This window comes from Pongo pygmaeus, chromosome 4, assembly GCF_028885625.2.
Source record: "Pongo pygmaeus isolate AG05252 chromosome 4, NHGRI_mPonPyg2-v2.0_pri, whole genome shotgun sequence".
NCBI lineage: Eukaryota > Metazoa > Chordata > Mammalia > Primates > Hominidae > Pongo > Pongo pygmaeus.
In genome coordinates, this window is record NC_072377.2 from 80053022 (window position 1) to 80075788 (window position 22767).

The 22767-nt window shown below is 44.6% G+C and overlaps 1 protein-coding gene across 2 annotated transcripts in view; it reads left to right on the forward strand.

The window, feature by feature from the left end:
* Positions 1 to 556: 556 nt before the first annotated feature.
* IQGAP2 (IQ motif containing GTPase activating protein 2) overlaps positions 557 to 22767 on the forward strand; it is a 301456-nt gene continuing 279245 nt past the window's right edge. Inside the window, exon 1 of one of the 2 annotated variants that reach the window (XM_054487835.2) lies at positions 557 to 926. In XM_054487835.2, coding sequence (XP_054343810.1) covers positions 881 to 926 — 46 coding nt within the window. In that variant the 5' untranslated portion in view covers positions 557 to 880. Of the gene's footprint in view, positions 927 to 1347; positions 1476 to 22767 lie in introns of those variants that run through there. The other variant, XM_063664918.1, reaches the window with a different exon arrangement.

Consider the following 22767-nt stretch of genomic DNA (forward strand, 5'->3'; position numbering starts at 1 on the left):
GGGCTTGAGAGAAGGCTCTGCACATTGGGGCGGGGGCGGGCACAAGGTGATCGGAGGGAGGCGGATGACTCGCAGTTGTGTTTTGAGTGGTTGCCTTGGGTTATCTTGTTCCTCCAGCACACACACACACTCAGTTTCTTGTCATAAGGGGAACCCTGTTATTTTGTAGACAAAAAGTGACAGAAGCAACTTTCGAAGCAAAAAAAAAAAAAACCAAAAAGACGAAGAAGAACAAAAGTCAACGTGAAATCTCCCCAGAGGAAAAGGAACCGCGCTGTTTGTCCCTCAGTAACTGAGCAACACCCCGGACACGCAGGGCTGCCTGTGACTTCTGCGGTTTTTCTTGCACTTCTCCGCGTTGGTTCACTTCCACCCTCGAAACGCTCCAGAAGTGAGAAATAAGGCGGGGCGGCCGCCACCCCAGGCCACCAGCTGTGCGGGGGCCCCAGCTGCAGGGGGTCCCGACCCAGCGTCCCTCTCGGCCCCTTCCCTCTCCCCCGGGGGAGAAGGGGCGGGTCCACGTGGCCTGAGCGCTGCGCCCGGCACGCGGTAGGGGTCGCTGCGTCTCGGCGCGCTCTCCCACCGCGGTGAATAACGGGGCCTGGCTGGAGGAGAAAGGAAACCTGCTGCGGGAGGCGGCGGCGACCGGCCAGGGAGCGAGGGAGGAGAGTTCACTTTTACTTCAGTGTCAGCGCGCGGCGGCCGCGGCTGGCTCTGGCGAGAGAGCACCGAGGGAGTGGGTCGCAGATCTTCGGGCAGCCAGGGGAAATCGGCGAGAGGCGGGATCCAAGCGCGCCGGCGGGGCGCAGAGCCCGCGAGCCTGGCCAGCGAGGGGAGCCGCGGGGGGCGCGCCCCGGGCGGGCCCCCGGAGACGCGCAGGATGCCACACGAAGAGCTGCCGTCGCTGCAGAGACCCCGCTATGGCTGTAAGTGCGCCGGGCGCGCGGGGTTCCGGTTGGCCTTGGGGAGCTCCCTCCCCGAGGACGGCGTTGGAGAAGCCGAGGGGGCCGGTTGCGCGGCGCAGAGGGAACTGGAAGGCAGCGACTGCGCGGCTGGCAAAGTTGGGAGCTGGAGTTGCAAAGGGCAGTGAACCGCGTCCCCCCGCTCCCCCCGCCCCCCAATTCCTAATATCCAGCTGGCATCCCAGACCCTCCACTCCGCATACCCAAACGGGGTGCGCGGGCAGTGCGGGGATTGCGCTCTGGGACAGACCAGGTTGGGATTTTAGGGGTATCAGGTGAGGAGTCCGCGGAGCTCCGGGTCGCCGCCGGCTTGGGCCAGGGGGTGGCGTAAGGCACCGGATTCTTCCAACCCAGAAGTGGAGGAAAGTTTGTTTGCTGTGGCTACAGGTGGGCACCGCAACTAGGGCGCCGGCGCACTCTGCTAGTGCAAAGCCGGCTTGACTGGAAGGGCGGGAGTCTCCTGTCCCGCGCCCTCGGACTTCACCTGAGCCGCTAGAGCCATTGGCCTCACAGGTGTGAGTCCCTCCCTTCTGAAACCCTCCAACCCCTTTCCTCCCCGCTCCCCTCGCGCGAGAGGATTGCTGTGTGGAGAGGACGCCGCACTAGGCTCCGGGGAATCCGGCGGGAGCCCGCGTGACTTGAACGAGATGGTGTCGATTACCCAGCCAGGGGCTGCCCTCGGAAATAGGTTGCTTTGGCCGATCGTGAGTGGATGGAGCCAGATTAACACCAACCACGTGGCTTCATGTGCAGAGTTCAGAGTCCTAAACATGTGCTAGGAAGCATTTCCTTTAAAACAAACAGAAAGTTGGCCCGCTGTCTCTCCAAGGTGGCCCTGTCAGTGAACCCAAGGCCGAAGACCACAGGTTAATCTTTGCCCAGGCTGGCCTTGGTGGCAGAGGTATCAGGTTTGGGTTAAGGTGGTGATACCTTCAGCAGGGTGTTTTGTTTGTGTGTGTGTGTGTGGTTTTGGATGGTGCGTAAGGCCACTGACTTGCTTAACTGAAAAAGGGCTCCTCAACTTGTGTAGGTTCTTTCCCCTCCTCCCCGCTAGTGTGTCAAAGATGGGAGGTTATCTTTCCTGTGTTACCCTTGCAGTGAGGGGGAGGCCTGAGGACTACAGCCTCTGTACTCTGATGCATTCAGCAGTTGACTGAGACCCAGCTTTTTGCCTTTTGGTAAACCACACACACAGCAGAGCCTCTTGGGTTCAAGAGGGAACGCTGTGCTCATTCAGTGTTTGCAGTTCCAACCTCAGGTGGGACCCAGCTTTTTGCCTTTTGGTAAACCATACAGTAGAGCCCGTTGGGTTCAAGGAGGAATGCTGTGCTCATTCAGTGTTTGCAGTGCCAACCTCAGGTGGGACCCAGCTTTTTGCCTTTTGGTAAACCATACAGTAGAGCCCGTTGGGTTCAAGGAGGAATGCTGTGCTCATTCAGTGTTTGCAGTGCCAACCTCAGGTGGGACCCAGCTTTTTGCCTTTTGGTAAACCATACAGTAGAGCCCGTTGGGTTCAAGGAGGAACGCTGTGCTCATTCAGTGTTTGCAGTGCCAACCTCTGGTTGGTGGAAGTACTTTAATGTGACCAGCTCTCAGAATATATGGTGGCTTCACTGTGTCAAATGATAACCACAAACTTCTGCAAACTAGGTGAATCTACATGAGCAAATGATTTCTTGCTATCACATGATTGATGTCGGCCCTCATTAGCAATAAATAGTGCAAAATTTCCGTGAATGTGGTACATGAATGCAGCATTTCTGTCAGTCCCTGCATGTGCATCTGTGATGCTGCTTGATTTTCACGGAATAAATCTGTGTTTTAAGTGCACTCCGGAAGAAGCTATCGAGGGAGTCCAGATCTGGCAAGCCTGAAGCCCACTCCACAGGGCCGCTTTCTTTGGAAATCTTCATCCAGCTTTCCTCACCAATGTGGTGTAAGGGGGTGGTGTGCCATCTTGTTGGAATCACTCCCGGTTACTTTCCCTCCACTCATCATCAAGTGCTGGCATTCAAGTTGGTCACTTAACACTGTCAAAATGGAAAATATTTGCCTATGTTTCCAGACTTTCTTCTCACCATGAAATATTAAGGCTTTAATATGACAGTTATCTCATTAAAGTGAACGCTTTTATAATTTTGGTTTATGAATGGTATATTTTCAGTGTATTCAGAACATGATATCTAGCAGAATAGATTTTGGTGTTAATAGGTATTACCTAACTACCTATTCATGCAGAAGAGGGCTATTTGGTGTGTTAGTGTAATTTCTGGTGGTTGCTGGCTTTCTGAGCCTCCTATCAACATGAGACTGAAAATCGTGCTGTGAGTTCTTCATGGGAAGGCTAGGGAAGAATAACACAGGATTGTCCTTGCTCTGTTGTGTTCTAGGGCTGTACTTTTTCTTGTTTATTGGTTTGGTAAATACAGGTTCAGTAAAACCTCAAATTATAACAAACGCGTTATCCCTAGCATTTAAAAATAAAGTAGCAATACATTGTAATTTCAGTTCTAGTGCTGAACGTTCTGAGTATAAGATGTTTGAGACTGGGCTTTAAACACAACCTTTTGGTAGTTTGAATTAAGTTGTCTATTGCTTATTTTGGGTCTGAGCTTCTGTTCTGCTCTCTCTCCTGCCCGCTTGACTCCTCATTTAATTCAGTAGTTCTTACACAAAGTAACTAAATTAATTCAGCTCAGGGCTGCTATGGTCTTTCTCCTCTGTACCAGGCTAAATGTCTGTAAAAGGCCACATAATAAATTGTACTTGAGGGATTTCTCAATGAGTTCTCCATGAGGCCTTTGACTCTTCTCTGGTTTCTGACAGATGCAAGATTGCTGAAGTCTCCCTGATTTGCACACAGGAGCACTGGACTGAAATTAAATAGACTATTTTCTATTTAATTTCCACTATTGTTGGCCACATCTTCCTGCAATCTGTGAAGTTATTTTTGTATAATGTTAATACTACAAACAAAGCTGAAACAATTCAGTAACACAATTCTGAAAGGAAGAGGTGGAAGAAGGAAGTGATAGTAGGTAGCTGTTTAAACTAACGCAGACATAGACATAGTATGTACTATATATTGTATATATAGTATTTTCTATACTCAACCAAATTAAGATGACACTTATGCTTAAGTGTGATTTGCAAATAACTTGTGTTGTTGTAATGGATTATGATATATCTGCCAAATTAATTCTGAAAACACATTGCTGTCATGATCTGTCGTAAGTTTTGTTCCAGTTACTTGAGAGTTAAAAACACCAGCAAAAGCAAAAGAGGGGTTTGTGACTAGGCAGATGACTTCACTTACCACTGATAACCCAATCAACACTTAAGTGACTACAGTGGGTCTCTAGTGATTGCATAGGCAAGAACTGTGGTTTTCTACACTTTACAAGATTCAGAGCCTTCCTTTCATGAGATACATTGTACAAAAAAATGGGGATCAATGTTTCACTGTTTGCTTCTTTTAAAAAGTGCAACCTAAGTCCAGCATGTTGTGGGGGCGGGGAAGGGGGAGTTGAGAAAGATTCTGGTCGAGCATTATTATTATTATTTTTTTAGGCAGTATTTTGCTCTCTCACCCAGGCTGGAGTGCAGTGGTGCAATTATGGCTCACTGCAGCCTCAAACCTCCCAGCCTCAAGCTGTCCTCCCACCTCACCCTCCTGAGTAGCTGGTACTACAGGCACACATCACCACACCCAGCTAATTTTTGTATTTTTTTGTAGAGATGGGTTTTCGCCATGTTGCCCAGGCTGAGCTCAAGCAGTCCTCCCTCCTCAGCCTCCCAAAGTGCTGGGATTACAGGTGTGAGCCACCACACCTGGCCTGATTCTGTGAGCTTTTGAGTACTACTCTCTGCTCTTGTCTGAATGGTGAGGTTACTAAGTTAGTTACCTGGAAACTGGAGTTTTGGGGTGGTCAGTGCAACTAAACTCTTATCCATCTACAATGACCAATCTGAGATGAAATTTAAGTTCTGAAGTAGTTAAACACTGTTGTGTAAAAGGGGATTGAATAAGTCTGTATTTAGCATAGCTCAGCTGTAACATCCTATCAGTGCTTTCATTTGAACCATAGAAAGGTACATGCAGCCTTATCTTGAGATACTGTCTTCAGTAGACAAAAAGTCAAGCTGCTCCCTCATATGCTGGTGTTTTGGTTGAGCTTTTCAAAAGGATCTTTAAGGTCAACAGCTAAAGTGTTATTTTAGTATGCTTTTAACTTTAATTACACATGCTGTTAGCCAGAATGACTTGCTGGGGAGAGTTTAAGCTTGTAATACCGAGTTTGTGTTAGAATTGAGTGTTATTTGGGGTGTTAACTCCTTTTTCTCTAGAGAACCAATGACTTACTATTGCCATCTACCCTCTCACTACACAAGCTTTTTAACAGCCCCTTCTATTTAAAAGGCTGGGCATGGTCCAGGACTTTGGGAAGCCAAGGCGGGTGGATCACATGAGGTCACGAGTTTGAGACTAGCCTAGCCAGCATAGTGAAACCTCGTCACTACTAAAAATAAAAAAATTAGCCTGGTGTGGTAGTGCATGCCTGTAATCCCAGCTACTTGGGAGGCTGAGGCAAGGGAATCCCAAGCAGGGGAATCGCTTGAACCTGGGAGGCAGAGGTTGCAATAAGCCGAGATCGCGCCACTGCACTCCAGCCTGGGTGAAAGAGCGAGACTCTGTCTCAAAAAAAACAAAAGCTAGTATACAAACAGATCTAATGCTTACCATGTCTTCATGGTAACCAAAAGAGAAAAAAGGTTACTCAACGTCTGATTTGATAGGGTCAGGTAAGTCCTACAGGGCAGGCAGTTTAATATGGGATATGGAACAAAGGTTTGTGAACTTACCAAGGGCTGGATGCTTTTCATGTATTACTGTTATCATCGGCTCATTATGGCCTTTGAGAGGGCCAGTGGTTTTCCATTTCACAAAGAAGCTGAAACCCCTAGTACTGTGTCAAGGCCACCCTGCTATCTGGTGGCAGGGGAACTTGGAAGCAGCACTGTCAGATCCTGGAGCCTTTCCTCATTGACTGTTGCCAGTTTGCTGCCCCTGAATCATAAATGTTCACCCCTTCTGTGTCTTTAAGGAGTTTGTTATGATTCTCTCAAGATGTAGAAACCTCTATTTATGCTGGATGTGGTGGTATACACCTGTAGTTACAGCTACTTGGGAGGCTGAGGCAGGAGGATCAAGATTTCCGGACTGTAGTGTGCAATGATTACACCTGTGAATAGCCACAGCTCTCCAGCCTGGGCAACATAGTGAGATCTGCCCACCCCCCACCCAACCCAATCTCTCTTATTTATTTATTTATTTATTTATTTTGAGATGGAGTTCCACTGTGTCGCCCAGGCTGAAGTGCAGTGGTGAGATCTGGGCTCACTGCAACCTCCGCCTCCCCGGTTCAAGTGATTCTCCCACCTCAGCCTCCCAAGTAGCTGGGACTACAGGCATGCACCACCACACTCAGCTAATGTTTGTATGTTTTAGTAGAAGCGGGGTTTCACCGTGTGGTCAGGCTGGTCTCAAACTTCCTACCTCAAGTGAGCCGCCCGGCTCAGCCTCCCAAAGTGCTAGGATTATAGGCGTGAGCCACCACGTCCAGTGAGACCCCCATCTCTAAAACAAACAAACAAAAAACAACACCACAAAAAAACCTGTGGCCATTGGATAGTGTGCTCATTTATAAATAGATGCATAAAGTTGATTTTGCTGCTGAATTTTTCCCCCCAAGAAACAGCATAGAATACATGGGCTTTTTTTTTTTTTTTTTTTTTTTTTTTTTTGAGACAGAGTCTTGCTCTGTCACCCAGGCTAGAGTGCAGTGGCATGATCTCAGCTCACTGTAACCTCTGCCTCCCAGGTTCAAGCAATTCTCATGCCTCACCCTCCTGAGTAGCTGGGATTACAGGCGTGTACCACCATGCCCGGCTAATTTTTGTATTTTTGGTAGAGATGGGGTTTCATCATGTCAGCCAGGCTGGTCTCGAACTCCTGAGCTCAAATGATCTGCCTTCCTCAGCCTCCCAAAGTGCTGGTATTACCGGCATGAGCCACCGTGCTCAGCCTTACATGGACTTTTTATAGAATACATCCAAGCTTCATCAAAAGATTTTATGTATACTTAGAAACATCCCATCTCTTAACTGTGAGGTGCTGAAGTGAAAGGCTTCTCCGTAATAATATAGTGACATGTGCCCCAGTGATTGCTAATAGGATAATTTGTAAAACATGCTTTATTACATACACTGCCCATACCTTAAAGTCTGGGATTGTTGAGAAATCAAATAGAAACTTGCAGTAGTGAGGCCAACTTGCGAGCTGATACTTTGTCACCTTATTGCTCTATTTTATTTTTCTCTCTTGAGAGGCAGTATGGTGTTGATAAAATGGCAAAAGCTTTGGAGTTGAATAGATGTGGGTTTGAATTCTGACTTCCATTGCCTGCCTCAGTAGCCTTGGGGTTTTCTCCTGTATCTTGAGAGGTGTGTGGAAATGATACATCTATAGAGGTGGCTGATGTGGTTCCTGGCACATAGTGCTAAACAAGTTGTAATCGTTTCAATTAATTGAGCACCTAATACTAGCAAAATATTGGGATGAATGAAACACCACTTAGCTGCTGACAGCTTACCAGAGAATCTGGGTGACAAGTAAAAATGCTTATACTTTTAGTGCCCTTCCAAGTTCTGTGGAAGAGAAGATATAAGAAGGATGGATTTGGATGGGGACAATGGGAGGGCTTCATGAAAGTTATGAATTTGAAATGAACTTGAGGAAGGTCAGAGGAAAACCTGAAAGGCATGCTAGTATATTTGTACTGTGGAATCTTCTATATATATATAGGCAATAAAGGACAATTGGAGCTGTCCTGAGGAGAGTCACCTGATGCAACCCCTTACTGATGTATCTTCTTGTTCTTTGAGATGGTTTAAAAAAAAAAAAAATCCCAAACTTTTCATTAGAGACATGGGTGAGTGGCCCAGTGAAGTGAGTGACAGGGGAGGCAGGTGTGGCGAGACGTAGCGATGTGAGCATTTGGTGCCCTCTCTGCTGGCTGCCCAGCGGCCTCTTCACTGTGCTTCTGGGTTTGGCTGTCTTTTGGATGAATAGCTTTGCCAGAGGGTTTTGCCGAGGATAGATGAATTATCTGAGAACAGGTAAGAAAATGAGTTGTACTTAGAGCAGGACAAGGATCTTGACAACTGAATTCTCTAGGGGTAGAGTTTCTCTCACCTCATTTTTCCTCATTCTCTCCATTAATTGTGGCAATGTTTACCTTTCAGATTTCACTGATTTACGGTCCTGCAATGTCCAGCATCCCAGTTTTGTTGAAGAATGACTTAGACTATGTTTCCAATTCATTGGCAATTGCCTGAGGAACTTTCACTTAGACTTTTTGTGGGATTTTACTAAGCTCTAATTGGACCTTCCTTTAATTTTATAATCGTGTATTATGTATGACTTCTTCTTGCCAAGGTGCCTAAGAGGAGCTGACAGCTGTTTATTTAGTATATGCAGTGGTTTTCAAAGAGAAGTCTCTGGAGCAGCCGCAGCAGCAGCAGCGGAGCATCTCCTGAGAGCTTGTTGGAAAGGCAGATGCCCAGGCCCCACTCAGACCTGCCAAATCAGAAAGTCTGCGACGGGGTCTGCAGTCTGAGTTTTAACAGGCCCTCCAGGTGATTCTGATGCGCTAGAGCATCAGAAAGGTAAAGAGGCATTTCTGATATATAGTTACTCTTCACAGTGCTTGCAAGTTTTTGTCAAGTAAGTGAAAACACATGGGTATATTATGGAACGCTTTATTTACAGTATCTCTTGAATGTTTGATTTGTAAACCACATGCTAACCAGGCCTTGATTACTTTACAGGTTCATGTTTATTTTATAGAATTAATTTTGCTATGGCTTTAAGTTTGCTTTTCTTTCTTCTGGGAAACAAATGTGATTTGGAAGGTGCTGTGGTTTGAATGTATTCCCCAAAGTTCATGTGTTGAAACGTAATCCCCTATGCAGTAGTGTTGGAGGTGGAGCCTAATGAGTGGAGATTAGGCCACCAGAGTTCTGCCCTCATGAATGGGTTAATGTTGTTATTGTGAGAGTGAGTTTGGTAAAAGGATGAGTTCAGCCTCCTTATCTCTCTCTTTCACCCATGCGATGCCTTTTGCCGTGTTACGGTGCAGTAAGAAGGCCCTCACCAGTTGCAGACCCCTCAACCTTGGACATCCTAGCCTCCAGAACTGTGCGGAAACAAATTTCTGTTCATCATAAATGACCCAGTCTCAGGTATTCTGTTATAGCAGCACAAAACAGGCTAAAACAAATAGAAAAGTTTAAAATCTCCACTGACTAGAGATAAAGCAAGGTTAGCTTCCCAGGGATTTCAGCTGGAAGTGAGGCTTTTAGGAGCCATTGGGAAGGCTGACTGAACGGGGAACCTTTTTGTGTAAGAAAGGGAACTCTAAGCCTGGAAATTCTGAGCTTCTAATCCCTGTGGGTGGCACGTGGGGGGCTGGACAGTAAGAATTGATAGATGTCCTCCTCCATTTTTTTCTCTCCAGGACACCTTACAGTGTTATTCATTTATTCGTTTATTCATTCACAATTTTTAGAACTGTTAAATATGTTAGCAGAGATATTATTTGATAGACATAAGTGCACCCAGGTCATTCCCAAATTGCAGGGAAACTACCAATCTGTTTATTTTACTGTTGATAAAAGATAAGAGGACATTTTTATTGTTTATTGCTTGGGATCTCCCAAAAAGAATATTTCTAATTGGTTGTTCTTTCTCTATTACTACTAAATCTCTGAAGGAAGACATTTTAATATTTTTTTAAAATTAGGGTAGTTTATTTCTTGATAATTTTTTTTAAGAGATAGGATCTCACTATGTTGCTCAAGATGGACTTGAAAACTCTTGGGCTCAAGTGATCCTCCCGCCTTAGCCTCCTGTGTAGCTGGGACTACAGGTGTGTACCACCGTGCCTGGCATAGTTCCTGATAATTTTGTCTCAGTTCTCATATTTTACCGGCAATATGAATTCAATCTTAAGTAATGTTAATGCATATCCTATAGTTGTCTCCAAATAAGTAGACTTGATTTGCATGTAATTGAAGCAACATATATTTCACATACTTATGCTTAGATTCAGTATCTAGCCAGCAGCTTGGTATCCTGGCACTTAGAAGATACTCGTAAATATTTGCTGTTATGACAGGTTTTGCATAACATGTCTATACTGTATTGTTTGTCTAAATGAGGAATTTATTTCTATTATCTGTCTAATTAAAGATTATCTCGGCAGCTTTCAGATGCCATGCAAACATTAAATGTTGAGTTTAGATTTGCTTCCATCCCCTGTGGAACCTGGGCAAGTTGTTTTAATTTCTCTGTGCCTCAGTTTCCTCATCTGTAAAATGTAGGTGGAAAATGCATCATCAAAGGATTAAATAATTTAATAGATGGAAACGTACATGCTCAGAGTGTGCTCCCATGGAGTCAACACCTAAAGGGCAGGGATGGTGATGGCAGAACCCCCCTCATTACTGCTGCCCCTTGGTCTGTATCCTTCTTTACCTGTATCCTTCTTTACCTGTGTCCTTCTTTACCTCCTTGCCTGTTATTTTTCACTTTAGCAGAAAGTGGATTTAAAATCCTAGCCCTATTTTCTTTTTTCTTTTCTTTTTTTTTTTTTTTTTGCGATGGAGTCTCACTGTGTCGCCTAGGCTGGAGTGCAGTGGCGCAATCTTGGCTCACTGCAACCTCCACCCCCCAGGTTCAAGCAATTCTCGTGTCTCAGCCTCCCGAGTAGCTGAGACTACAAGCACATGCCACCACACCAGGGTATTTTCTGTATTTTTAGTAGTGATGGGGTTTCACCATATTAGTCAGACTGCTCTTGAACTCCTGACCTCAGGTGATCCATCCGTCTTGGCCTCCAAAAATGCTGGGATAACAGGCGTGGGCCACCACACCCAACTCTAGCCCTATTTTCTCTTCAGAATGGGAAAATTCTTAAGTTATCTATATGGAAATACTTCAGTCTATCAGTTTGGGTGGGGACCAAATTAATCCTTGTGTCTGTATACTTAAAAAACTAATATGTTTTATTGTTTCCAGATATAGCTGAGGTAGGGAGAACATTAGGACTTCTGTGTTGCATATTTTGCCATCTTGCAGGGGATCTTGGAGGTATCACTCTGAAGTTACCAAGCATTCTCTTATTTCATTTAGGCTTCCAAGTTGAAGTTGGTCGTTGCTGCTGCTGTTGCTTGTCTAAAAGCCTGAGGGTTTATAATGCTATCTAGATGGGAAGGAGCTACTTGAAATGTGTTTGAATCTTTACGCTTGCTTCAGAATGTAGAGTTTGACTTAGCTACCAGGGTCAGCCAACCTTGTGGTCAACCCAGTCCTGTGGGAGTTTAGAAGGGAGGTGAGGAAGAGGAAGTACACTTGGTACGCTGGGTTCATCTAACGTCCCTCAGGCCTCACCGCCTCTACAAAGTTAATGAAGTTTTGTGTTCATAAGCTCAGTGAAGCTCAACTGAGAGGACTAACTGGAATGTTGGAGCCATTAGGAATCGAAAACCTGGGCTGCAACTCACGTGCCTACTTTTTAAAAAAATTCTGGTACGTTTCATAGAAATGTTTGCTAATAACCCCTCTATTATTCCTCACTTCCCCAAAAGGGGACCATTGTAATCAACCAGTCTTGGTCCTTGAGATTGTCACTTTTCTGTTCTTTGCCCCAGTCCTACACAAAGCAGGCTTTTTAGGGTGGGATGAGGGGCCTGGTAAGATAGTCACATAGTCAGCTTCATGAAATATGACTCCCCATTCACCTGCCCCGTAAACTGTGCTTCCTCAGGTAAGATCTAGTAAGGCAGCCCACCAGAGCCTCGCTGCATGTTGAACTCTTAGGAAGTTTGTCCAAGAAATGGTAGTTATAGAGCTAATACAAACATGCTTTTGCTCTCATTCTGTTCTCTACTAATGAGTTTTATTTTCCAAAAAGAAACAAAGATACATTTATTTGTAAAGAATATATAAGTCCGGGCATGGTGGCTCAAGCCTGTAATCCCAGCACTTTGGGAGGCTAAGGCAGGAGGATTGCTTAAGGCCAGGAGTTCAAGACCATCTGGGCAACATAGTAAGACCCTGTTTCTACAAAAATAAAATAAAAAATTAATATGTAAAGATAATTTTTTCCTCCATGAGAGCCAGGGTCACATGAGGCCCTTCCCTGCTTTGGCGCTGATTCTGGCGACAGTCTCAAAGCTTCCTTCCTCAGTTCTCCAGTCTAATCTTTGCTATTAGTTTGAATTGGCTAACAGTTTGGAGGATTGTGCTTGCTTATTCCTCTTCACTGTGGACTCTGCCTGTAACTTTTCACATTGGATTAGGGGAACTCTGAGAAATAAATGGAGTTTATAATGTGCTTCTATGTTGTAGCTTTTGATATCTCTGAAAATGTGTACCTTTCTCTGCTAAGTAGGACAAATAAGACAAACCAAACAGGGAGGGACATCCTCAACCTGTGGACATGTGAATATTTCTAGAAGGTTATGCAAATAATCTAAAAGGTTATAATATCTTTTTAGAAGTTGCCTTTGGGAAGAGGGACCGGGGGCAGGAGTGGGAATACGATTTGAAATAGTTTTCACCATATGCTGTATTACCCTTTGAAAAACTAAAGCAAATGTGTGTTTTTGAAAAATATGTTTTGAGAATAATGTGGACAAAATAGAACAGCAGTAAAATCCGTGAGGAACTGGGACTGTATCTTTTGGTCAATGCTGTATCCCCACTGCCTAGTACATAGGTCAACATGTCAGCAGTGATTCTGTGTAGGTAATGAGATATTTTGTGACTAATATTTTTTCTTCCTCAAATTTTCAGCTATACATGTTTTTATAGTTAGACTATAAAAGTTAACTTAGAAAAATTATAACAGTTATCCTTTGCTGCTCAAGATACAAAGTTCTCTTTAGCTACAAACTCTGCCTTATGAAAATTAGTCTGAAAGATAGATCAGTTATTATTGGAAGGATTCAATGGCTATCTAATTTTCAAGTATGTATGTGTGTACATGCATAGAGAATGAGGGACAGAAATGTTAAGAGGCCCAGGACTCTATAGTTGTTAAGCTGTTGTAGTTAATAATTTGTGAAAGGGGTCAGGCACGGTGGCTCCCGCCTGTAATTCCACCACTTTGGGAGGCTGAGGCAGGCAGATCACTGGAGGCCAGGAGTTCAAGACCAACCTGGCCAATGTAGTGAAACCCTGTCTCTACTAAAAATACAAAAAATATTAGCTGGGCATGGTGGCATATGCCTGTAATCCCAGCTACTCCGGAGGCTTAGGCAAGAGAATCCCTTGAACCCAGGAGGTGGAGGTTGCAGTGAGCCGAGATCATGCCACTGCACTCCGGCCTGGGCAATAGAGGGTGACTGTCTCAAAAAAAAAAAAAAAAAATGAAAAGAAAGTGTGTAGGAAGCAGATCTGTAAAAGGTAGTAATGAATCAACTAGTGTCCATGGGGGAAATAAAGGTTGTGACACAAAAGTGGATTCTTCTCTTGACTCACAAAGTGAACTCTGAAGAGCGTGTGAAGAGGTGAACTACTCATGACCATTCCTTCATTCAACAGAAGGTGCTAGATGCCATGTATAAGGTGGAATTTACACAGGGTTTATGACCAAATGCCTTCAGGGGTCAAATGTGAACACAGCCTGTGTAAAATAATAGGAAGCTTTGGAGTGTCTCTCAGCTGGAGAATGCATTTGCTACTTTAGTCACTCAAATTGGAAGGAAAACATTTGTGAGCAGTGTACAGGCAAAACAAGATAGATTAGTCTTGTTTAGCATCTTGGAAGCTGCCACTGGCCCCAGCATTATGCTGTAAAACGGAGGCAGCCTTGGAAGTACCGTCACCCTAGACCTATGAGAGACGAGAAGCACTGTGATAGCAAGACCTGCATCTAGTATCTGCAGATACTAGATACTAGTATCTAGACCAAGGTGCCACTTACTGTGTGATATTGGGTATAACTTCTTCGAGCTTTTTTTTTTTTTTTTTTTTTGAGACGGAGTCTCACTCTGTCACCCAGGCTGGAGTGCAGTGGCGCGATCTTGGCTCACTGCAGCCTCCGCCTCCTGTGTTCAAACGATTCTTCTGCCTCAGCCTCCCAAGTATCTGGGACTACAGGCGTGTGCCACCACGCCTGGCTAATTTTTGTATTACTAGCAGGGACAGGGTTTCATCATATTGGCCAGGCTGGTCTCAAACTCCTGACCTCATGATCCGCCCACCTTGGCCTCCCAAAGTGCTGGGATTACAGGTGTGAGCCAACGTACCCGACCTGAGTTCTTTTTTATTTTTGGAGACAGGGATCTTACTCTGTCACCCAGGCTGGAGTGCAGTGGCATCATCACAGCTCACTGCAGCCTCCACCTCCTGGGCTCAAGTGATCCTCCTACCTCAGCCTTCTGAGTAGATGGGACCACAGGCACTGCTATGCCCAGCTAATTAAAAAAATTTTTTTTTGTAGAGACAGTCTTGCCATGTTGCCCAGGCTGGTCTGAGCTTCTTTCTACATTTGAAAAGTGGGTTTATGTTTACCCTGTCTCAAAAGGGGGTGAGGTATGGGAGATTGCTCTGAAAATTGTTCAAGTGTGTGTATGTGTCTATGGTGGGGAGGGATTTGCCACTTATTTGAATAATTATTTGGTGAAGTCTTATTAGTGTTGAAACAGGTTTATCACTTAATCATTACCTCAAAGGCAATGCTACCTTAGCTTTGTGACATATGTTTTAAAATAAATAAATTAATTATTTTTGAGATGAAGTCTTGCTTTGTCACCCAGGCTGGAGTGCAGTGGCGGGATCTCGGCTTACTGCAATCTCCACCTGCTGGGTTCAAGTGATTCTCCTGCCTCAGCCTCCCGAGTAGCTGAGGTTACAGGCGTCTGCTACCATGCTGAGTTTTATATTTTTAGTAGAGACAAGGTTTCACCATGTTGGCCAGGCAGGTCTTGAACTCTCCTTACCTCAAGTGATCCACCCACCTTGGCCTCCCAAAGTGCTGGGTTTACAGGTGTAAGCCACCGCGCCTGGCCTATTTATTTATTTTTTGAGACAGGGTCTGGCTGTGTCACAGGCTGGAGTGCAGTGGTGCAATCTTGGCTCACTGCAACCTCCGCCTCCTGGACTCAGGCCATTCTCCCACTTTAGTCTTCCAAATAGCTGGGATTACAGGTGTACGCCACTATGCCCAGCTAATTTTTGTAGCATATGTAGGACATGGGGTTTCGCCATGTTGCCCAGGCTGGTCTTGAACTCTTGAGCTCAAGTGATCCACCTCCCTCAGCCTCCTAAAGTGCTGGGATTACAGGCATGAGCCATTGTGCCTGGCTGATATGTGCTTTTTTTGAAACGGTGTTTGAAATGAGATTTTCCTGGCTGGGCGTGGTGCCTCACGCCTGTAATCCCAGCACTTTGGGAGGCCCAGGTGGGCAGATCACAGCCTGACCAACATGGTGAAACCCCGTCTCTACTAAAAATAAAAAAATTAGCCAGGCATGGTGGCGGGCGCCTGTAATCCCAGCTACTCAGGAGGCTGAGGCAGGAGAATCGCTTGAACCCGGGAGGCAGAGGTTGCAGTGAGTTGAGATTGCGCCATTGCATCCCAGCCTGGGTGACAGAGTGAGACTCCGTCTCGGAAAAAAAAAAAAAAAGATTTTCCTTTCTCCTTCAACTTGAAAGGCAACATTTTGCATTTTGGTAGCACTATCTTTGAGATGTAACTTTTTTGAATCCTACTATATGATTTTTAGCCAGATTCTTCCGTGTGCATCTTAGCATTTCTTTTACTAGGAAGTGTGAATTTTGAAAACAGAAGTTAATAGTAAGAATCTCTGAATTGAGGCTGGACCTGGTGGCTCACGCTTGTAATCCCAGCACTTTGGGAGGCAGAGACAGGAGGACTGCTTGAGCCAAAGAGTTTGAGGCCAGCCTGGGCAATGTCAGAAGACTCTGTTTCTACAAAATATTTTTAAAAAGTAGCTGTACTCTAGCCTTGGTCACAGAGTGAGACTCCATCTCAAAAAAAAAAAAAAATCTCTAAATTGAAAAGACTTTAAGAGTAGTTTCTTTGAGACTCATGCTGTAGGAAAATAGTTCATCAAGGGAAACTACTGTGCGAGGGAGGGGACATCTATATTTTTAACACTGGAGAATAAAACTTGGGAAGGCAATTCTGTCTCCTAATCTGATGACAGAGATCCTCTCTTTATAAAGCTTATGGCTTATTCTTAGGAAAAGTAGGGGGGTGAGTGTGGAAGATAGTGTGGCTGGGGTCACTTAATGCTTGAGAAGGTTTCCTAGGGCTGCTGGGTGTCAACAGCGGGCCAGCCTCCTAGGTTGATTACATGTCCTTGACTATTATCCACGCCCTTGACCATTATCCACACCAGCATAATATCCCATCTTGGATTAGAGATCATCTAATTCATAGTTGTCAACCTAGCTACCCACTGGAAACTCCAGGCAAGCTTTACCAAGAAAATGTGTGTTCCCTGGATATTGTCACTATCCTCTGTTTATTTGGGGATAGAATATTCTGGCATAGGTGTTTTTATTTTAAACTTTATTTATTTATTTATTTGACAGGGTCTGGCTCTGTTTTCCAGTCTGGAGTACATTGGCATGATACTGGCTCACTTCGGCCTCGAACTCCTGGGCTTAAGCTACGCTCCCAAGTAGCTAGGACTACAGGCATGCACACCACACCTGGCTAATTAAAAAAATATTTTTGGTTGAGACAGGGTGTCACTAGGGTGTTTTGTTTTGTTTTATGGAGTCTCACTCTGTTGCCCAGGCTGGAGTACAGTGGCATGGCCTCAGCTCACTGCAACCTCCGCCTCTCAGGTTCAAGCAATTCTCCTGCCTCAGCCTCCCAAGTAGCTGGAATTACAGACACATGCCACCACACCTGGCTAATTTTTTGTATTTTTAGTAGATACAGGGTTTCACCATGTTGGCCAGGCTGGTCTTGAACTCCTGATCTCGAGTGATCCCCCCACCTTGGCCTCCTAAAGTGCTGAGATTACAGGTGTGAACTACCATGCCTGTCCTCACTAGGGTGTTATTTTTCTTTTTCTTTTCTTTTTTTTTTTTTTGTATTTTAAACACTTTCAAGCTCTCAAAACCTCAAAGAAGGATACAATGAACATCTATTCCTTTCACTTAGCTTTACCACCTGTTGACATCTTGCCACACCATTCCATCTACAGACATTGGGATGGCTCACCCCTAAATCCTTCAGCACACATCTCACATACTGAGAAAGACATTCCTCTCTCCAGCTTCATCCTCAGTGTTACCATTACTGTGTGTTCAGTTCCATTGTTCAGTGTAAATTCCACACTATGATTTCCCCTGCTACACTTTATAGCCATGTTTTAGGACCCATGTAAGTTTCTTGCATTGCCTTTGGCTGTTATTCCTCAAGGCCTTCCCCAGACTGGAACAGTGGTCCCACCTCCCTCTCAATGCAATGACCCTGAATTCTCTGAGGAGTCCAGGCCTGTTTCTGCCAGGTGCATTACATCAGGGGCTACAGTGTCCACCCTCCCACTACTGGGGATGAATAGATATTTTTAAAAACCTCCTTAGGAGATTCCAATGTGCAGCCAAGGTTTGAATTCATTGAATTAATTAAATCCACCCTACTTTATTTGTATGTTTTTTTGTGATAAAATACACATAAAATTATCATTCTTACCATTTTTCAGTGGACAGTTTTGAGGCATTAAGTACATTCACATTGTTGTATAACCATCATCACGATCTATCTTTGGAACTTTTTTTTTTTTGAGATGGAGTCTCACACTGTCATCCAGGCTGGAGTGCAATGGCATGATCTCAGCTCACTGCAATCTCCGCCTCCCGAGTTCAAGTGATTCTCCTGCCTCAGCCTCCCGAGTAGCTGGGATTACAGGTGCCTGCCACCATGCCCGGCTAATTGTTTGAATTTTTAGTATAGACGGGGTTTCACTATGTTGGCCAGGCTGGTCTCGAACTCTTGACCTTGTGATCCGCCCACCTTGGCCTCCCAAAGGGCTGGGATTACAGGTGTGAGCCACCGTGCCCAGCCTCTGGAACTTTTTTATCTTCCCAAACTGAAACTCCATACGCATTAAATAATAACTCCCATTCTCTCTCCTCCCAGCACCGGATAACCACCATTCTACTTTCCATTTCTATGAATTTGACTGCTCCAGGTACCTCATGTAAGGGGAATTATACAGTATTTGTTCTTTTATGTCTGGCTTATTTCACTTACCATGTCTTCAGGGTTCAACCATGTCGTAGCATTTATCCGTACTTCCTTTTTAAGGCTGAATAATATCCCATTGTAGGTACAGGCCACATTTTTATTTATCCATTCATTCATTGATTGATACTTGGGTTATTTCCACCTTTTGGCTATTGTGAGTGCTGCTACAGCGAACATGGGTGTACAAATATCTGTTTGAGCCTTTGCTTTAGTTTTTGGTATATACCCAGAAGTGGGATTGCCAGATCATATGGTAATTCTGTTTAATTTTTTGAGGAATTGTATACCTATCATTTTTAATGGAGTGAATTGAAGAACACTTCAAAGAATGAAGTATCTGTGACTTGAAGGAAGAAGCCAATTAGAATGCCAGCCTTTAGGCTCCTGTTTGGATTACCTCCTGGGAGGTCATTTGTAAATTCATCTTTTCTTCACACGAGATAAAGAGCAATGGGTATAAAGTCTAGCTGTGGCAGCTGGGTGCAGTGGCTCATGCCTGTAATCCCAGCACTTTGGGAGGCTGAGGCAGGAGGATCGCTTGAGGCCAGGAGTTGGAGATCAGCCTGGGCAACATGGCAAAACCCTATTCTCTGCAAAAAAAAAAAAAAAATACAAAAATTAGCTGGTTGTGGTGGTGTGTGTCTGTAGTCCCAGCTACTTGGGAAGCTGAGATGGGAGGATCACTTGAACCCCGGAAGTTAAGGTTGCAGTGAGCCATGATGGTGTCACTGCACTCCAGCCTGGGTGACAGAGTGAGACCCTGTCTCATAAAAAAAAATCTAGCTGTGGCAAAATTTACTTCTTTGTCACTTCAGGTGTGACCTCAGATACGCAGGACAAGGGTCACAGTTTTTCATTTACATTAATCATAACTTTTTAGAATTTTTAAAGTTTTTGATTGGTGACTTAAATAGTGCATAGACAACAAGTTGCCTTTGACCTCTATAAATAGTGTGAAACGAAGTAACAGGCTGCCTCTTGGGGCATATGGGATTTTCAAAATAGAATATTGTTTTGTTAACCTGGCTCTTTCAAATACTGTGCGATCTTGAACAAGGTCTTAACTTCCCTGGCTCATGTTGTTTAGCTATAAAATGGGGATAATAATGGTAATCAGAATGAAATAAGCTAATCTATGTGCTTGGTGCCTGACACATAGAAAGCATTCATTCAGTGCAAGCTATTAATATAATATTTCCCATTGATTTTAAAGGTGTTTAGACAATTCCAATACACCAGAAACTGGTATTTTTAAATGAGTTATTACTCTTTTACAGGAGGTGGCATCTGTTTGTCTTGAGATGAGACTGGCCTGGGGGCTCTAGAATGGTGATTCTTAACTGGAGCAAAAGGTGGCAGGAGCATGTGAGAGCTCTAGCATAACTGTGGCCTTAAAGTAAGCAGAAGCTATGTATTTCCTAAGGGTGAGTGTTGGTAATTTTTATAGATTGCTGAGGCCACAGGGTCCAGATTAAGCAAGTGTGTTCTGAGGAGTCTGACTTCACTGTGCTTTGACAGAGGTAGATCCAGGACTCAGCAGGCGGCTGTTTTTGAAGGCTGATCGTTCTTCCACTCCTTCATTGGAAATTAGCCAAGAATTATAAAAACAACAGTTTAACTCCATACAACCAAGTGGTTGTCTCATAATGATTAGTTTGGAGCTTGTGCTAAGTACTCCGTGTGGATTTCCCAGGATTATTTAACAAGAGAAAATGTTGGCTCTGCAGGAGAGCCTAGTAAATTTTGAAATGCAGACAATCCTACTTCAGTGGAAAAATCCTGATCTTAACCCTGAGTCTCTGGTCTGTCTCTGGCTCCCTTGTGCAATCTGGGGGGATTGTGCTTCATGTCTGGTAGAAGAGGACAGGTCTATGAGAAGGAGGCATGTACACACAGCTCTAAGAAGTGAGGACCGGCTTCTACACTTTCTGCCAGGTTAATCTCAAATGGTGCAGATAATAACAAACACATATGATGCTTCTATATGCCAGGTGCTGTTTTAAGCACTTTGTAGGAATCGCCCAATTTAATCCTTGTAACTAAACTCTGAGGTTGGTAATGTTATCCCCATTTTATAGGTGGGAAAACTGAGGTGCAGAAACTTTAAGTAACTTGCCCAAGGTACAGCTAGTAAGTGGCAGAATGAACCAGGCAATGCTACGCCAGGCTTTGTGCCTATCATGCCTGTTGAATACAAGCTAGAAAGACAGCTTTTGGGTACTTGGTACTCTGTCTTCTGAGTAAAGGATTTATCCATTTTATTAGTTTCCTGTTTGTTCCTGCCATAAAAAATTACCACTAATCAACTCAGTATAGCCATTAAATTTGGGAAAAGGGAGAATTTTAGACATTCTACATTTTTTGGCACGGTGACTGTCTAATCATGAACAGTGATGTGCGTTGCCAGGGAAGAAGCTGTGAGTTACTGGGGTTGGCTGGTACCTGCTATTAAAATGGTGCTGGTACCTGCTATTAAAATGGTGCTTGGTCGGCCGGGCTTGGTGGCTCATGCCTGTAATCCCAGCACTTTGGCAGGCCTAGGCGGGTGGATCACGAGGTCAGGAGTTCAAGACCAGCCTGGCCAAGGTGGTGAAACCCTGTTTCTACTAAAAATACAAAAATTAGTTGGGCACAGTGGTGGGAGCCTGTAATCCCAGCTACTTGGGAGGCTGAGGCAGGAGAATCGCTTGAACCTAGGAGGCGGAGGTTGCAGTGAGCTGAGATCGTGCCACTGTACTCTAGCCTGGGCGATAGAGCAAGACTTCATCTCAAAAAAGGAGAAATAGTGCTTGGTCATCATCAAAGCTGAGAAGTCATCACAAAAACATGAAAGAAGAAAGAGTGGGAAGAGTGTAGAAGTAGCAGATATGCAAGAAAGGATTTAGAAGCATCAAAAGGCACATGAAGCCATGGTGGGCACTGACCTAGTGAGATGGCACAGTAAGAGTATCACTGTTTAGAAGAAAGTAACTCATGATGATAATTTACACTGTCTCTCAGTGACTTAAAGTGTATTCAGCACATTCTGAATAGGGCAACTGGGAAGCATGGAATCCTTTATAGAGCAGTTTTCTACCACGTTTACATTGTAGCACCTGTAGGTTTAGCAAACAGTTAAATGGAAAATAGGTTCATTTAGAAGCTCTTTAATCAGGCAGGATGGCAGAGATATATATTGTTCTTAACATAATTTCTATAGCAACAGGACTTTCTGAAATATATCCATAACTCAGTTATGAATATCCAGTTTCTATTTTTTGCCTTGGGTAATCAAAAACAGAGACCCAAATTTGGGACTGAACTGCAGAATTCGTGAGGGGCTTAAACATTGTTTTCAGTGTGTTTATTCCCTTCTGCTTTCATTGTCCTTGTCTACTTTTATTTTCTCTTTACCCAATTTTAAGATTTCTTTTATTTATAAACCTTTTTTTCCCTTACAGATCTTTTTTTATTTTTATTTTATTTTATTTTTTGAGACGAAGTTTTGCTCGTTGCCCAGGCTGGAGTGCAATGGCACGATCTTGGCTCACTACAACCTCCGCCTCCCTGGTTCAAGTGATTCTCCTGCCTCAGCCTCCTAAGTAGCTGGGATTACAGGCATGTGCCACCATGCCCGGCTCATTTTGTATTTTTAGTAGAGGTGGGGTTTCACCATGTTGGTCAGGCTGGTCTCGAGCTCCTGATCCACCTGCCTAGGCCTCCCAAAGTGCTGGTATTACAGGCGTGAGCCACCACGCCTGGCCCTAACAGATCTATTTTTGTAGACATCCTCAAATATTTTTAGGAAAACATGAGATATAATTAAAGTATTCATTGGACAAGTGAGTGGTTGGGCTCCTCTCTGCCCTCAGGGAGCTGATTTTCCAGGAGGCGACATGGCCCACTGGCCCAGAGCCGGACTCTGGCTCTGTCATTTGCTAACGCTTAGCTCTGGTTTCCTCTCCTGTGACCTGAAGTAATGAAATTGTAGTACCTGCCTGATGGCATTATTAGGACAAAATGGAACAGCAAATATAAAGCACTCGCACAGAGAGAGTGCCCAGTGAGAGGAGGAGGAAGCATTCTGTGAAGAGGAGGCAGGCTGTGCTCAGGCCCGGCCTTAATGCATGCATGCATGCAGGATTGATTAGGGAAAGGAGAGCACAGCGCATGGAGGGTCTTGACTGCCATGGGAGGCAAGGATTCTGGAGACACTGAGGAGGCATCCACAGTCAGACCTTTCCTGCTCCTGCCTCCTCAGCTTTCTTTATCTTCCTGCAGGACTCTAAGCCCCTGCCTTTCTTGCTTTCTTTCCCTGCATTTGCTTAATCCATCTGGAGACTATGCTAGCTCAGTTAAGTTGGGGGGCTGCCCTCTCTAGTGGTTCCAGCAGGACTGAGGATCGGTTCAACACTCGTAACACTGGTGACCACTATTCTGGGAGACAGATTCTTCATTAAAATTTT